Source organism: Dioscorea cayenensis, chromosome 5 (assembly GCF_009730915.1).
Source record: "Dioscorea cayenensis subsp. rotundata cultivar TDr96_F1 chromosome 5, TDr96_F1_v2_PseudoChromosome.rev07_lg8_w22 25.fasta, whole genome shotgun sequence".
Taxonomy (NCBI): domain Eukaryota; kingdom Viridiplantae; phylum Streptophyta; class Magnoliopsida; order Dioscoreales; family Dioscoreaceae; genus Dioscorea; species Dioscorea cayenensis.
Window position 1 is genome coordinate 31,399,544 of NC_052475.1, and position 16,980 is coordinate 31,416,523.

At 31.6% G+C, this 16,980-nt stretch overlaps 2 protein-coding genes across 2 annotated transcripts; both read right to left on the minus strand.

Annotated features, from left to right (window-relative positions):
- Positions 1-1,081: 1,081 nt before the first annotated feature.
- Positions 1,082-3,047, minus strand: LOC120260282 (probable leucine-rich repeat receptor-like protein kinase At1g68400). The gene is made up of 2 exons (XM_039267720.1): positions 1,754-3,047; positions 1,082-1,670 (listed from the first exon to the last, which is right to left on the minus strand). Exons 1-2 carry the CDS (start codon positions 3,045-3,047, stop codon positions 1,132-1,134), a joined length of 1,833 nt encoding a protein of 610 aa, XP_039123654.1. The 3' UTR covers positions 1,082-1,131.
- Positions 3,048-12,351: 9,304 nt separating this feature from the next.
- On the minus strand, positions 12,352-16,132 carry LOC120261492. The gene is made up of 3 exons (XM_039269407.1): positions 15,953-16,132; positions 15,021-15,595; positions 12,352-12,878 (listed from the first exon to the last, which is right to left on the minus strand). Exons 2-3 carry the CDS (start codon positions 15,472-15,474, stop codon positions 12,829-12,831), a joined length of 504 nt encoding a protein of 167 aa, XP_039125341.1. The 5' UTR covers positions 15,475-15,595; positions 15,953-16,132; the 3' UTR covers positions 12,352-12,828.
- Between the last annotated feature and the right edge of the window lie 848 nt (positions 16,133-16,980).

Here is a 16,980-nt window from a genome sequence, read left to right on the forward strand (position 1 = left end):
GTTTCTAAGTGAGCCACTGTTTTTTTTTTTTTAAGCACAACAAGAGGTATACTTGATTTGATAACAGCCACTATTTTTTTTAAGCACAACAAGAGGTACACTTGAAATCAAGATTGGGATTAATAGTGGATATCACTCTCTCAGTCTTAATCCTCTTTGATTTATGGGCTTAATTGAGATTCTCTACTGTTCTCTTCTGAATGTATGAATTTTTTTTTTACAAGAGAAACAGACAGTCCGAAGGCTTTGTTAAACTGTCAAAGGTGTGCATAAGCCTCGGAAGAGCAAGTAGGGGCGGGGCCCGCGCACACATAAGCACTGGGATCACTCGCACACAACCACCTCTCACATTTTCTAGAAATGTGCCCTCAGCTGAAAATCAAACTCTCACCCTTTGGTGAAGAGCTCTATCAGCGACCCGTATACCAATAGACCATTTGGTCATTGGTCTGAATGCATAAATTATGGTAGGCGGGTAAGGAAGCCAGCTTCTTCATGCATTTGTAATATATATATATATATATATATATTAATGTATGTATATATGACGCATTATTACTACTATTGATCCCTTTCCTTTGCTGGATCCAAAACCAATCAATGAACTTGCACAGCTTCCAAATATAATATATATATAAAAGAACCCATCATCTAGGGGCGTCCCTAGATTTCAAATCTAGGGATGTCCATAGTAGCCATCGGATGAAAATCTGACAGCTCTTATCATTATGAACAGTAGAAACCGCGTTCTACAGTGTTGTACAGTGATCATGAACAGTAAAAAGATGTACATTGTTTATATAATCAATCAACCATCGGATGATGATCCAACGGCTTAGATTTAAAACGTCCATAGATTTCAAATTTAGGGACTTACTTAGATGATGTTTATATATATTTTGTACAATATAAATTTTCAAAGTAGATGCGCAAGAAGTTAAAACAATTTATCCACTTTATTGGAAAAAAAATTCAAAACAATTCTTTGAGTCATTCCACAAAATGGAACATTAATCACATGACTCTAAACTACTTAAAATTAAAATTAAAAAAAAAAAAAATCAAATGAATCTCATCACAATCTGCTGCACAAATTGATACATTGATAGAACTCACACACAGTCCATTGTCTCAGTTATCACACTTGAGAGAAACAATAGACCCTTCCTCCTCATCTTCTCTTAATTCATCAATCATAGATGCCACTCCGGCCATGCTCGGTCCTGATGCATGGCCAGAGTTCATGCACAAAAGAGCAACCTTAAGCAGCCTCACCATCGTCTCCTCATTCGCTGTATCGCCGACGATAAACTTATCAAAGACCTCTACAGTCCATTCTTCTTTAACAACAGATTGCACCCACTGAGCCAATTCAGTGCCATTGTTCTGCACTACTTTTCCAGTTAACAACTCAAGAAGAATGACACCAAAGTTGAAAACATCATCCATGAAGTCATTCTTCTTTGTTCCACTTTGAACTGTGAGACCATACTCACTTATAACAGGATTAATGTCAATGCCCATGAGAATGTTGGTGGACTTGAGATTGCCATGACTGAGATTTATATCTTCTAGTTCTTTGTGCATGAATGCCAGGCCATTGGCAACTCTTGAAGCTATATCAAGCCTTTTGTACCAGTCTAGAGGTTGGTGATTAGCATTGAAATTGCCTGTATTTAATTACTATATATGTTAAAGCAGTACTGAACTGATTAATTTTGCATAAAAACAACAAAAGAAATGAAAAACATACCATGAAGAAGGTTGAAGATGCTTCCATTCTGCTGATAATCATAGAGCACTAGTTTCTCATTCTTAGAGCAATAAAATGCAACAGCAGACAAAACACTCTCATGCCTTGTTCTATCAATCCTTAGCATCCTCTTACTAAACTCATCCTCTGACATCTTCAATTCCTTCACTCTCTTCACAACAAATGTACTCCCCACTTCTTCAAGCACAACTTTATATGTACTCCCATTCTTATTCTTCCCTAACAACTCCGCTGGAGCTTTCAACAAATTCTCAAAGCTCAGTTCAGGGATACTCATATTTGGTTTCAGCACAACCAATGCAGATGCGATCAATGGGCTGTCCATGTTCAATAAACCATCGATGGAATACGGCGATCTTTCCGTGATAGACTCTGATGCATTGATTGGATTCACACTAGTGTTTGTCCTCTCCTTCTTCTTGTTATCTATCTTCTTGTATATCATGAATGCAAGAAAAAGAATCACAACAAAGCCTAAAAAAGCATAGCCTATGATCATAGCAAGCTTTTCTCCCGGTATCGCTTTGGACTCGTCGCTTGCAGTTGTTTCATCTTGACATACTCTTGCCAATGGTTCTCCGCATAAACCTGGGTTACCGGAGAAGCTTTCAGCTCCAAACTTTGCGGCATCTTTAGGTATTTTACCGGTGAATAGGTTGCCGGAGATGTTAAAGTCATCAAGGAATTCAAAATCAAGCTGAGGTATTGATCCACTTAGCTGATTATCTTGAGCCAAAAATGACTTAAGCCCGGAGATCAACGACAAGTTTGGCAACTCACCGGAGAAGTTATTGCCGGATATATCAACCCTTTTCAAGTTATCAAGGTTGGATATAGAAGATGGTAAGCTACCTGAGAGCTTGTTTCCATTGATGAGCAAGTGGGTTAACTGCTTACAGTCTGAAATCTCCGGCAAGAGAGGACCTTGAAGTTCATTGTGATGAAGACTAACAACTGTAAGCCTTGGAGCTCTGCATAGTGAGCTTGCATCAATGGAACCATTGAATCCTTTGTTTTCTAAGATTATTTTTTTAAGTGTGCCTGTTTCATTGTTGCATGAGACACCATTCCATTGATGTGTGCAGGGATCGGTTGATATCGTCCAGCCGAAGGTTTTAGCGATGTCGTCAGAGTTGTCGCCTGAGAGTTTTTGGATGAAATCAATGAGAGAACGCTTGATATGAACTTCTACACAAAAAGAAGGTATAGGGAAGTTGAACAAGATAAGAATGGATAATATCTTGAAGGTAGTGAAGAATAAGAAGGTGGGCATTGTGTAGAAGAGAAGATGAAGTGAAGAAGAAGGAGGAGGTGAATAGAAATGGAGAAGATAAGATGGAGTATTTAATTTGTTGTTGTTTCATTGTTGATTGGAAGTGAGGGAGGAGAACAAAGTGCAATATTGATGAGCTAAGAGAAATTAATATGAAGCCAGATGGAGCCTTGGCTGAAGATTTAAGGATTGAAAAAAAAGATGGAAAATTAATTAAGATTTGATTGCCGGCTAAATTTAGATGAGATAGATTTTAATTTGGGTTTGGACTTGATCTTGGAGGGATGTGGTTTGGGGCCATTTGTTTGGTGATTGGATTCATATTTCATAGTCAATTAAGACTAGCGAAATTAACTGTGTTTATTGGCAAAATTTTGAAGGAGATCGAAATTACTATTTGTTTGTTTGTTTTTTAAAATTTTACATGATTTTATTCCTATTTAAACCATATATATATATATATATATATATATATATATATATATATATATATATATATATATATATATATATCACTTTTAGTTGCATGGTTGTATACAATTTTTTTTTTTTATGTTTGTAAATAACTATAAAAGAGTTTGGAAAGAAGCGCGGCAATCAGAGATCATAAAAATGGTAATAATGCAATTTGTCAAATTTTGTTATTATCATTTATACAAAATAAATTTAATAAATAATAATTTTTTTTCTTTTAAATTATTTACATCTCTTAATTGTGAAAGAAGAAGAGCTAAAAGAAGCAACAGTGGACAAGAATTTCTAACTGGTAACTTTAATATATATATATATATATATATATATATATATATAGAGAGAGAGAGAGAGAGAGAGCTTCAATCAACTACCAACGTTCGTTGAATTAAAACCTACGAATGTTGCTATCAACTGTTGAATTGTGATCTAACGATTCATCACTATTAAATAAATAGTATCATTGTGTTTATAAATAGTAATACAGTGAGAAGTGAGATGTATAGTAATTTGAACCGATCAACCCAACTAATCCCTCATTATGTCTCACTGTAGTCCTTTAATTAATATTGTGCTTACCTATACCAACGTTCACAAATGATTTATTTCTATATATATGTATATATATGAAGAGGTTAAAATAAGATTTAATCAATGGATTGCTACAAGTAATAAACATTTGGGTGACTTAAGCAAGTAATTTTGATTTAAAATTCTTATGTATATAAAAAATACTATTATCATGTTCAAAATTTTGTGAATACAAAATATATATATATAATTTATCTTTTATCAGGCTCTCATTACCGTACTTCGGATTGGTTTAAAGTCTCTGATTCATAGAAAACTATGTAATGGATAACTATCCAGTGTTGTAAACAACATCCATAATGGGCCACTAACACAACAGCCCAAGGACTAAGAATGGGCCAATAAGTTGAACTTATCTTCAAGGATGTAATTGGGCAAGTGATTAAGCAAGGTGCTCCCAAAATCAAATACCACATTATAAAATATTTTATTTATATTTTTATTAATAATTTTGATGCAATAATAAATAATTCAGAAATATTTCTAATGCCAATATTTGGGTTCAAGTAGAGAAATCTTGCAAGTTAGGCTAGCTCAAAGAAGAGATTCTTGTGTTCCTTTACATAAGCAATACACATGAGATGGCATGCAACAAAATCATGCCCATGCTTTCCTTCCCACTTCTCTCTTCCTTTCCTTTTCCTTTTCCTTTTCCACATTATTATTATTATTATTATTATTATTATTATTATTATTATTATTATTATTGTCATATATCTTACTTGTAAACTTACTTTATAGGTCCCCCATCTATTTATCTATATATATATATATATAAATTGATCATGTGCGTGCATGTGAGGTGGCACCAAACGCAATGAAGAGTGAAGAGAGTAAAGCGTCGTTGGCATGCAATATTTGTGCATGCTCTAAGACAACCAACCAACCAAAATGCATCAAATTACTTCTCTTTTGCTTTTGCATATGCTAACCCACTGCTTCCCTAATGGCTTATTAATTTTTCTTTATGTTTTTTTCTATCATTTTCTTTTAATATATGGCATTTTATATTTTTATGAAATTAAAAATTATTTTTTAAAAAAATAGTGAGTTTATACACAAGGTGTTAAATAAATAAAAAAACTTATAAATAATATTTAGAGTAGTTGATAAATATACTTGTAAAGAACAATTAATATACGGGAGAGGTCCACATAAAAATGGTGTGATTACATTTAATGAAATGGTTGTGTATGAACAGTGTTATGATAATAGACAAAATATTATAGAAGACCGACATACAATAATCATATTGGCGTGAGTTAATTTATTAAATTTAATTTGATATAATATAAAATAGATACATCATTATATTTAGACTAATCAAGCCTAGAATTTGTCCAAGAAGTTTCATGTAATAATGACAAATAACTTGAATGAATGAATGAATTGAAAATCAAGATTCATACCTTTTAGCTACCTACTAAATAGACAATACTTTTTTGTTCATTATTTCCAAAAGATGATCAAAGCATTAACTTAGCATTACTTGAACTAATTAAGTTCTTGATTTAATCCAAAGATTATTAAATAATTATATATGGTAATAACTAAACACTAAAATTAATAATTTACCCCGTCAAATGCACCTACTCGTATCATGTGGCCAAGAAGAAAAATAGATTATCATTTTTCCATTTATACTTTTTTTTGGTGGTTTTTTAAAATATTAGAAAAAAAATTAGAATAAGATTCAACTTATTACAAAAATCATTAAAAACATAATACAAGATTTATATAGATCATTTCAATTATCATTTTTCAATGAAAATAATAAAAGAATTCTTCTTTAATAATCATCGTATATTAAAAAGAAATTTTCCTTTATCCCATAACTGTATATTTAAATAATTGAAAATTTTGAGTATATGTATACGCATACAAAAGAATTTTAATAAAAATTTTGCTTAGGCACATATATTATAAATATAAAGCAATAATTATTTTTTCTTAATATGAAATATTTCCATTCAATTAAAAAACTTATATATATATATATATATATATATATATATATATATATATATATATATATATATACACATGTAAAATCTACATTGTGATATGCATTGGTAGGGTTTGTGTGGGACAGAGATTTAAGACAAAAACAAGATTTTTGGAATCATATCATCTCTCAATCAAATTTTTATCAAATTTTAACATCTTGGAAATAGAGTGTGCACCAATTCTTTGATTTGATTTGACCACAATCACAAGTCAAGAAGTGGTTCTCATTAATTTATATTAATCTTGGACATGAATTAGTAACCAATTCATTCTATATTTACTCTTAACTATTGAGAGGCTTTAAATATCTCCTAAACATCAATTTTTTTCATTGATGACCAAATTTTTCTTAAAAAAAAATCTTAATTTAAATAATTATCTAAATTTTATTAGATTTAAAAAAATATATATTGTACACTAAGCAAAAAAAATAATAATGAAAAATTAATAGTATTTTTAATAAAAGTTGATTTCGAATTTGATTGTAAATGAAGAAGTGAGGAACCCTTTAACTTAATTTCATAAAATTTGTCTAAATAAAATTAAGATGGTATTAAAAAATATATATTTTATGCTAAAGATATATATTAGATTTTAACAAGGTTGTTTTAAACTTGAAATTTCTTTAACTAAATAATCTAATTCAAAGTGAAATAAGAGCTCAATGGCCTAATTATAAATGACAAAGTTAGAACAAGTCTAATGATAAATGGGACCAAGTGATACATGACAAACATAGAATACAACCTATGAGACACATGGGTCCTATTGAACTCAAGCTTAGTGCCTCCATTGTCTCTTTGGTACACGATAGATGTTTCTTTTATTCCTTTATATATATATATATATATATATATATATATATATATATATATTTGTAATTGTATTTTAGAGGCAAGAGTTACAGATATACATCTTTATGTAAATTCAATTTGATAAATAATAAATTTATTAATTCTCTTCTAAAAAAAAGGCATTTTCTTAATATGAGTTAGGAAGGTTGTTATAATAGTATTTTATTTTAATTTTTTTTTCTCTTAATAAAATTAAAGTGTAGGTTCCCATAGTTCTAAGCAAAGAGGATTCTTCTTTGCTCCTCATAAATCATTCTCATTCACAAATTAAGTAGCGCTTTAATTATAAGTTATTTGATAGAAATTAGCCTATGTTTTGGAAGGTAGCTATAGAGACTAATTAAGGGTCATGTTTTAAACTTTTAATTGTATGCTAAGGCCAAAGATATCACCTAAAATTTCTAGCTATATATGTTTTGAATTATATTTCCAAACTATGTTTTGTTTTTTAGTATAGTATCAATTATATATTTTTCATTTTATGATCAAAATATCTTTTGTTAGTAACTTGTCTAGATATTACAGAATATAGCTTTTTAAAGGATGCCTTTATTTGAGGTCTGAATTTACAAATAAAGGAAAAGATATTTTGGTTATAAAGTAAAAAATTATTAAAGGTGTCTATGTTTTAAAAGGAAAATATAAGGGTTTGAAACAAGCAACAAACAAAATGAATAAACAAACAAACAAACAAAGGTCCATGTGAGGGGAAATTAATCATCAAAATTGGACCACCTCAAAAGAGAATGGCCCAAGCTTCTTTTGTTTTTATTTTTAGTTTTAAGGGTTTTATTGATTTCCTTTTTTAACATTATTTTTAAAATAAATAAATTAATTGTCATGATGTTACCTATCAACTTTTTGTAGATGATGTATAATTCATATGCAACTTCATTATTAAAAAGACCTCAATAGATTCATAATTTTATCATTCGCTATTGATGAAATCATTAATATGATATATTATTAAAATTTGATATTTTTTAAAGATGATTTAATCTTTGTCTATCTCATTGTTTATTGTACAAGCAATGAGATTTTTTGACAAAATGTGGGCAAATCAAGTTAGGATTGTACAAATGCATGAAGTTTATCTTTCAACACGTTTGTACCCTCACGTTGTATGAACTGAGATTGAAACCCGCTTTCTCAATAAGACGTGAACTTTTTACATAGGGGATCCAGTGCAAAAAATAAAGAGGTCTTTGGCAATGGTAAGATTTTTCTTATCAATCATGCAATTCTTTTCCCATGTAAAACTATTATCCATATTTTGAACTAAAAATTACTAGTATAAAATACAAATAAAATATTATAAAATATTATTATTATTATTATTATTATTATTATTATTATTATTATTATTATTATTCAACATAATTTTATTTAGATTTATAGGGGTTATAATTCCTTGCATCAAATGGTCCAACTTTTATCAAAGGGACACATGCATTGTCTAAAGTGAGTTTTAGTGTCTATGATTGGCATGTTTGCATTAGCATCATGCATGGAGTGTCATGTTAGTACCTCTTTTTTTTTTTTTCAATTATATTGGCCTATCTTAAACTTTCATTGGATGACCCATCTTTTCAATTGTCTATTTCTTCATTTCAAATTTTCAATATATAAATAATATCAAAATATCACGTTTGATTGTTTAACCTACAACAAAACATCTAATCAAAACACTAATTTGGTGCAAAAAGACCAGAAACCATGCATGTCATGAATGGTTGTTGGAACACCCATTAGAGAGGCCACACATGAGGGATGTCCTTAAATTATTATTATTATTATTATTATTATTATTATTATTATTATTATTATTATTATTATTATTATTATATATTAATTTTATGATTTTTAAAATTATAATTTAATATAGAAAACAATGAGTTCTTCATAAAATTAATAGTCACTACTAAAATCATTGAAAATAAAACAATAAATTAAAATAACAAAATGAATGAAAAATGCAAAAGACCTTACCACAGCAGTAGCCGAGCAGTAAGACATTTGACTCAGTCCTATTTAAATAATATAAAAAAATGTGTATATCAAAATAAATAAATAAATAAATATAAATAAAAAAATTTGAAAAATTGGCAAAGTTAATATAATGAGAAAATAAAAATAAAATTTAAGAAAAAGTACTCTTGGCACAATATCAATTGAATAAAATAAAAGCACTGAATCTCAGTCAAAAATCATGCATAAAGTAATTAGTTTTTAACTTAGATGGAAACTTCTTTTATTAAGTCTAGTTGTACCATGTGACCCCAAAATATATGCAAGTAAATTAACTTGCTTTGGTATCATTTTGATGGCCCACTTTACAAATCAGGAAAAACATACATATGCTCAACTGTCAGTCTGTCACTTGCTTTTTAAAAAAATATTTATATATATATATATATATATAACAACACGCACTTATAAAATCTCATTTTATATATTTAGCTATTTGCAAACATGCTTTTGCATGTATTGATTCAATATTTATTATAAATATAGTTAAGTTTTAGACCACATATTTAAAAAAGCTGAAATTTGAGTCTAAGTAAAATAATGCCTTGGGGAAGATGTGATATAACAAAAATTCATCTAGAACATAAATTAGAAAATTATAAAATTACCACATTAATTATTAAATGATTAGAATTTTAAAATATTATACTCATTGTACATTGGTGTTTCTCTCACTCAAAAATCATCCCCCACAGCTGATAAAGATGACGCAAAAAATAAATAAATAAATAAAATAAAATTAGTAAATATCACTTATTGAAAAAAAAAAATTATTCAGTGAAATTTATGAACTAAGTTAAAAAAACAAAAACAAATTTATGAAAATAAAAAAAAAAAATCCACGACAATTATCAAACAATGCTTTGATTTTTTATGCACGTCTTCTAGGGTTGGAGGAAGCTCTCTTCTAATTACAAATCCTATTAAAGATCTCTGGCATTCTTAACTAATAGTGTAGTAATTGATGAATAATCTATTTTCTTCTTCTATCATTTTATGATCATTTAATGTTTATTTTTTTTCGAAATATAGTCAGTAATTATTCTTTTAACAAATTTTCTCATGATTTGTCTATTTTATTTTTAAAAAAATCTTAATAAAAGAAAAAGTAAGCTAGAGAAGAAGTTTAGAAAGGAAAAACATAAAATAAGGAAGAGCTAAAAAAAACTCATAATTCCTCCTTATTTTATTATTTTTCTAGACAAATCTAGAGATATAAATAAATAAATAAATAAATATATACATATAAAAGGAGAAGAATAAGGAAGGAGGTGGAGGTGGAGGTGGAGGAGCAGGATTAGTACGTGAGAGATAGAGCTGTCAAGACACGTGCATGGGAAGTGTCCGGAGCGGCCACCCCACCCCAACCCCCCCATGAGGTTGGGGTTGGACGTGGTGCTCTAGTGGTGGCCCCCAACTAAACGACAAAAAACATCACCATGCAAACCATCTTCTCTCTTTCTCTCTTTCTCTCTTCTCCTTCCCCATCTCCATGTCCATGTCCATGTCCATGTCAGGGTGGCGCACATGCCCTCCCACTCTCTCTCTCCTTTCTTTCCTTCCCTATATACTTCTCCTAGCTACTCCCCCTACTCTTCCATTCCCTTTCTCTAATTTCCTTTAATTCTCTTAATTTCCTATATATATATATATCATCTCTACCTATATCATCATCATTATCATCTTCATCATCCTTCTCTTTTTCTTTCTTCCTATATATATATATCCCTTTTCTCCTCTTCTTCTTCTTCACTTCTCTCTTTCTCATTCTTATATATACACACACATATATATATAAATATATATATACCCTTCTCTTCTTCTTGTTGTTGTTGTTGTTGTTGTTATTCTTTATCTCTTTGTGTATTAATTTGTTAATTTATTGATGGGGATGGCATGGGAGTTGGATAAGAATAAGAAAGCCGGGAGACGGACTGAATCCTTTAGTGTTAACCGAAGAGGAAGAAGATCAAGAAGAAGGATGAGCTGCGGCGATTCGATCGAAAGAAAAGTGAGAGAACTGAGAAGTCTAGTTCCTGGAAGCGAAGACATCGATGCTGATGATCAACTGCTTTCTCATACTGCAGAGTATATTTTTCAGCTCAACTTGCAGCTTCATGTCTTGAAAGCTCTTTGTGAGCTCTACATGGCTTGACACACATGCTTGTTCTTGAGTTGCTGCTTTTGTTGTTCTTTTAAGGTATATATAGTCATGTGTATTTATCTTTCATCCTACTATGGATATTTTTATTATTCTTTTTTGGCATGTTAGATCTGAGAGGAGATTGTTATTCTCAGTTCAATACAATTCCATGCTTTTTGGTTATTTTCTTTGCATGAGTTATTGGGTTATTATAAGTTCTGTGATTCTAAAGAGTTCTTTTATTCTATAGAAATAATAAAAGAATCATGCTTGCTTTGTTCATTGGTTTTGAGCTCCTTAATTCCCTTAGTTTTACATATTTTTTTCTTCTCTTTTTATTGTGAATATGTTCAATAAAAAAAATCTCCAAATTTTGCTTTTCAAGTTGTAGATCTATATATATATATATATATATATAATGCTTGATGAACTTGTGCAATAATATCTTAATTTCATGATTTAAGTGTGACGAAATTTCTTTGTTAGATTTGAGTTCTTAATCATCTTCTAAAACTCATGTAAGCTGCAGAGTTTATAAAAATATAAATTTGAAGCTCATGAAGGGATGAATGTAAGTGCATATATACATAAACATTTGATCTTCCTGGTCTCTTTGATATGATCTTCTTTTGTACCTTAACTAAATTACTTAAAACAAAATAAAGTTACAAAAAAAGATTAATGAAATGTTCTTTTTCACTGCTGTTCATGTTTCATCCAATATTGCAAACAAAATGAAGCATTTTCTATTAAGTTATATATATATATATATATGGTTTGCCAAATGGATGAACCCTTAATGCTTGCCATTAAAGGGCAAAGTGGGAATTTGGTGTGCTTGGCTGTTCTAATAAACACCAAGATTGTTGACAGCTAACTCTTGTTGGAACCTATAAAGGGCTTTGGCCAAACAATATTAATTGTGCACCAAATTAATCCATCTATTCATTAATACATATATAATGTAAATATATAATAACCATATAATAATTTAAATCAAACAGTCATTTAGTTTTTCTATCAATTTCATTCATATATATTAGAGTATCATCCAACAACTTGTGAATTCTCTGTTTGCATTAAATTAACCTCTCCACCACCTCCAAACAAAGTTGGTGAACCTTTAAAAAGTTGACTAAACTTACTAAACAAACAGAAAAAAAAAAAAAGAAAAAAAAAGGAGATTAAATAAGTAGGAATAAAAAGGAAAGAGATCAAACTAATATTGTGTATTAATTGGCGGTAGATTGATACAGACCGTCTTACATGCAGGCAATAACAGTTTGCCCTTTCAAGACAGGATTTATCAAAACTTTGCTAAGGATGGAGGATGCTTCCATATTTACAGGTCATATTTACACAAGAATTTCTCACAACTGTTCATATCTGTATGTACACAATGGAACAAGTCACCATTAAATTCCAGGTAGAAAGCAAGCTATTCAAAATGAAAAATTAGGGCAAATCAGCAAGATTCCGCCTTCTTCCATCCTTTCCTTAATTTCTCAGCATCAGTTCCTTTTTCTTCACAAGCAATTAATGGTTTGCTTCCACATTTCATCAGAACAATAAAAAGGCCACATTATTTGTCATTTCTTTGAGATTTTTCTTTTTATTTATTTCATAGATTTTTAGCACGGAAGCATCTTGGAAAGGTTCTGCAGTTGATCAAATAGTCCCCAAGTTCTCAAAAGTTCTGAAGAGAAGATAGCCACTGTTCTATATACTTCTTGCTCTCTGCACATGCAGGAAAGGACCATGTCAGGGACCTTACGAGGAAAATTCAGGAATAAGAATTAATCCATATCTACATGCTGGACTGTTCTACATAAAAAAATATCAGGAAATATACATATATAAGCATAATTGGAATACAAGGGCTTTACATAAAGAACAGGTCAATAACAATTGAAAAGGGGTAGCCCATTCTATTATTATTCACTAGTGGTGTTTGTCAAAGAAGATGGCAAATTTCAGGGAAACTACAGCACATTGAGATGTAAGCTTCCAGCTGACCAAATTCTAACAGTACAAAAACATAGAATATAGTGACAATCAGGAAGACCATGTTAGCTCGAAAGTATATCTGAAGCTTGCCAAGAAATGAGCCAATTCCAAATTGGATATGCGAATCACATTTCAGAAGATTACTAAATTATTGCCTCTGCCAGTTACAAAGACATCCTGATAAAGCTAATTCAGTTCTCAGCCCAAAAAGACGCTAACAACTAGGCTGCAACATATTCAAAGGAATGAAATGAACTGAAATAATATAAGCTACGCATTTCAGCTCATCTAAAATTAAAATATGATCATGGGACAGGGAGCAGATTCAGAGATTTGTTGCAGTTGCGCCGCTTACAACTCATTTTTGGCATTTCAAACAGGAATTGAGCTAAAAAAATTTAGGAAAATGCAACACATACACCCTCCAACATTCTGCTTTTCTCTTGTTCATCGAAAGAAACAAGTTTTATTTTAATCAGTAAAAAAAAATTAAAAAAAAAGAAAAGAAAAGAAAGGAGAATAGTTATAGATTTCAAAAGGCAAAATATTACACTCAATTTCGGTACCATTATAGAATAACAAATTTCTAGAAGTAGTCGATTATTAATCCCCTTATGTACTCAACTTAAACCGTCCACTAATCATGTTCCCAGTAACTCTCCATCTCTCACTTCTATGACTTTGACCTATAAAGAAATATCAACTCTAGTGACTTGTGTTCATTCTCCCTCAAAGGAGTGAACCATATGCCTATGAAATAAAACCCTTTAAACAGATGACAATATAAAGATCTGTCCCGAGTCTGAGAGCTATATTTCTTCATTACCATGTAATAAATTGGTAGTTTCATACTTTAGTGCAAGACTAACCATAGGTTGACAACTTACTTGAGAAAAAGAGAGAAGCAATTGCAAGACCAAACAACACAGATGCTAAACTAGTCAAGACAGCATAAAGAATGCATGCCAAAAATATACAATTTAGAAAAGGTAAAATTGAAAAACTAAATTTATACAGATGAAGAAGTTAAATACAGGCTTACAAAGGCTAACAACCCCTACATCTGATTATCAAAGTATGCTATGAACAAGAGTTGCTCCTTTAAAAGTTAGTGGTGACACTCAAACATCACAATAAAGACAGCTGCATGTTTGCCACTGTCTCGTGCTTTCCCAACTTGATCATACAACGACAAAATCCAAGCCTCAAACAAAAACTGACATTTCGCCAGTAAAACAAGTACACTATAACATGATTTGCCCTGGATGACATTTTTTTTCAAAATACAACATACTAATAAAACAATCAAGGTATAACACCAAACATAGGCAGTGTCATTTTCAAGCAGGACAACAAGCACATGGCACCCGCATCAAAATTGTCAGGCCCACTTGGCAAATTAGTTATCGACAATAGAAAATCATGTGAGTAGTTAAACCTACAGCTCACATAAGTACAACATTTCTATATTAAGAATCTCGCTCTTCTCAACAACCATATTTCATAAAAGCAACGCAAAAATAAATTAATAAATAACAAATAAATAAAATCAGAACCATATCATCCGCACAAGAAAACAACAACATTTAATACCATAAGACTGTCTCTTATGGTAAGCATGTAATAGTAAATGCAGTAACAAGAATAGCAAAAATCATGTACCCCTTAAAAATTACATTGTTAAAACTTAAAAGTCACACAACTCATCATTAAAGTAGGCACTTTAGAAGAATAATGCAAGATAAACAATCATCTTAAAAATTCAGTCAAGTAAACGAAGTGACTAAAATAAAGCAAGCAACTTTTCACTAAAATCACATATGAGAAGTTCAAAATCAATTTTATAAGGAGCAAAATTATAGACAATCATACCAGAAGGTGAGTATGCATTTGTGAAGTCGACACCACCCAGCAAGTGGTGATGCTTGGGGCTTTCCTCCACCGGCACGGTGCCACGCCCACGTCCGTAGCAAGGCACAAGCACCGCAAAACTGTTCTCAGATTCAGTGTCAGTGTTGAAGTCAGCTGAGTGGGGCTCCAACCAGCCAATGGACCAATCGGAATCATCAGACTCAGACCCCGACATGCAGCCTCCATCGGAGGGCACGATGACAATGTCATATTCCCTATCCACCTTCCTCTCCTCCCTGCTCTGCCACTTCCTCTTAACCCTTCTTGAAGAGGAAGGGAACTTCAATGAGTCCCGCTCTCGGAACCCCAATTCTAACCCTAATTCCAAGGACGAACTCGGCGGCGAGCTCACCGGTGCCGCCGGTTCATTGTCCTTCCCACCCAACACCCACCAAGAAAACCTCGTAAACGCCATCAAGGCTCTACTCCGGAGTATCAAAACTCTTTTCTTTCAAGAAGAATTTCACCAGATCACTGAGAATAGAGCCAAAGCATAGAAATCCACGCTCTCGATCTCGAACCTGCAGAATCGAAACCTGATTAGAAAATTCAAAAATTAAAAAAAGTCAGAATCAAAACAAAATTATAAAATAAATAAAGAAATCATAGTTTCCCATACACCCAGAATCAAAACAGCAAAAACAGATCGATAAAAATCCAGACAAAACAAGGAAACAAAACTCAAAAAAATCATCGATTTTACCAAATCTTATGATTAACCCCAAAATTCAAACACCGCAATTGGTTTCCAAATATTGTAGATCAAAAAAACCTTCACAATGATCAAGAATTTCAAGTATATCTAACAACTTCAACAAAACACATCTAATTAAAAACTCAGTTCAGATCTTGAGATCCAGCGCACGAACGACAGAAAACCCTAGATCTCTTGCCTGCTAATCAGCGTCCGGATCGAATCGGACGTTCGTCAATCCATCAAGTCTTCAGCCCCGCCAAGATCGGACGGAGGAGTAGATCACCGGAGAAGAAGAGGAGAAGAAGAACACGAAAACGACGAAACGAAAGCCAAAGAGGCGAATGAAGATGACCATCAAAAAGGGGGATTTATAGCCGTCCGATCTTATGGCTTCCAAAGACCTGGTATGAGATATGGACGGTGGATATCGTGGGAAGGGCTTTTAAGAGAATCAGAGCCGTCCGATGAAGACCCCACCGAACACCAATCATTGTACCTGGACGGTCGATGAAATCGGCGGAATTCGGGGACTATTACTTAATTAATTAATCGTTGAGTTAGAATCCGACACGTAGGATTACAAGGATTTGATGACGTCATCAATTTGATACTTTTATGCGAACGATGGCATGGTGAGATCATCGTTGGTGTCCTCGAGATCAGAATAGATAATGATTATCGTAGAAGGTTCATTTTACGAGGCAATTTGGACGGTGGGTAAAGATGGGTTTGTTTTATCTATGTGCGGTGAGATTGAGTTGAGTGTGCCTTGCACGAGACTTTCAATCATTCCGTGAGCTTGCGGTGCAAGCGATTGCCACGTCGACGCGGAGATTCCTTTTTTTACAAAAACCCCTTCAAAGTTTATAATTGGTGTTTTTTTTCCATACTTATCCTTGAAAAAATCGGAAATAAAAGGTTTATATATTCGGTTTGATTGAAGATGGACTATTCGGATAAAGCTAACTTGATTTTTACGAGGAAATCATTTTTATATTTTGGTGGGATTAAGTTTATCTCAATTAATTGGTAATAAGGCTTATTTCACATGTTTATCTTGTAGAGTTTGTGATAATATTTTTATAAATTGGTTGGTGGTTACCCAATTGAGTTTGAATTAGTCTTTTTGTGTGTAATTATTTCATGGTTGTTTACTTTTGTGCTTGTTGGCAAAAAAAAGGAAATTTCTACTCAATTTCATTTGCATGTGATAAAAATTGTGTT

What these genes read in the sequence shown, in the direction of transcription:
- LOC120260282 (XM_039267720.1), bottom strand. Translation starts at nt 3,047, where the DNA reads ATGCCCACCTTCTTATTCTTCACTACCTTCAAGATATTATCCATTCTT. An exon ending in CATCTTCAACCTTCTTCATG is followed by an intron (nt 1,671 to 1,753) that starts GTATGTTTTTCA and finishes AATTAAATACAG; the next exon opens with GCAATTTCAATGCTAATCAC.
- LOC120261492 (XM_039269407.1), bottom strand. Translation starts at nt 15,474, where the DNA reads ATGGCGTTTACGAGGTTTTCTTGGTGGGTGTTGGGTGGGAAGGACAAT. An exon ending in AAATGCATACTCACCTTCTG is followed by an intron (nt 12,879 to 15,020) that starts GTATGATTGTCT and finishes CTGCATGTGCAG; the next exon opens with AGAGCAAGAAGTATATAGAA.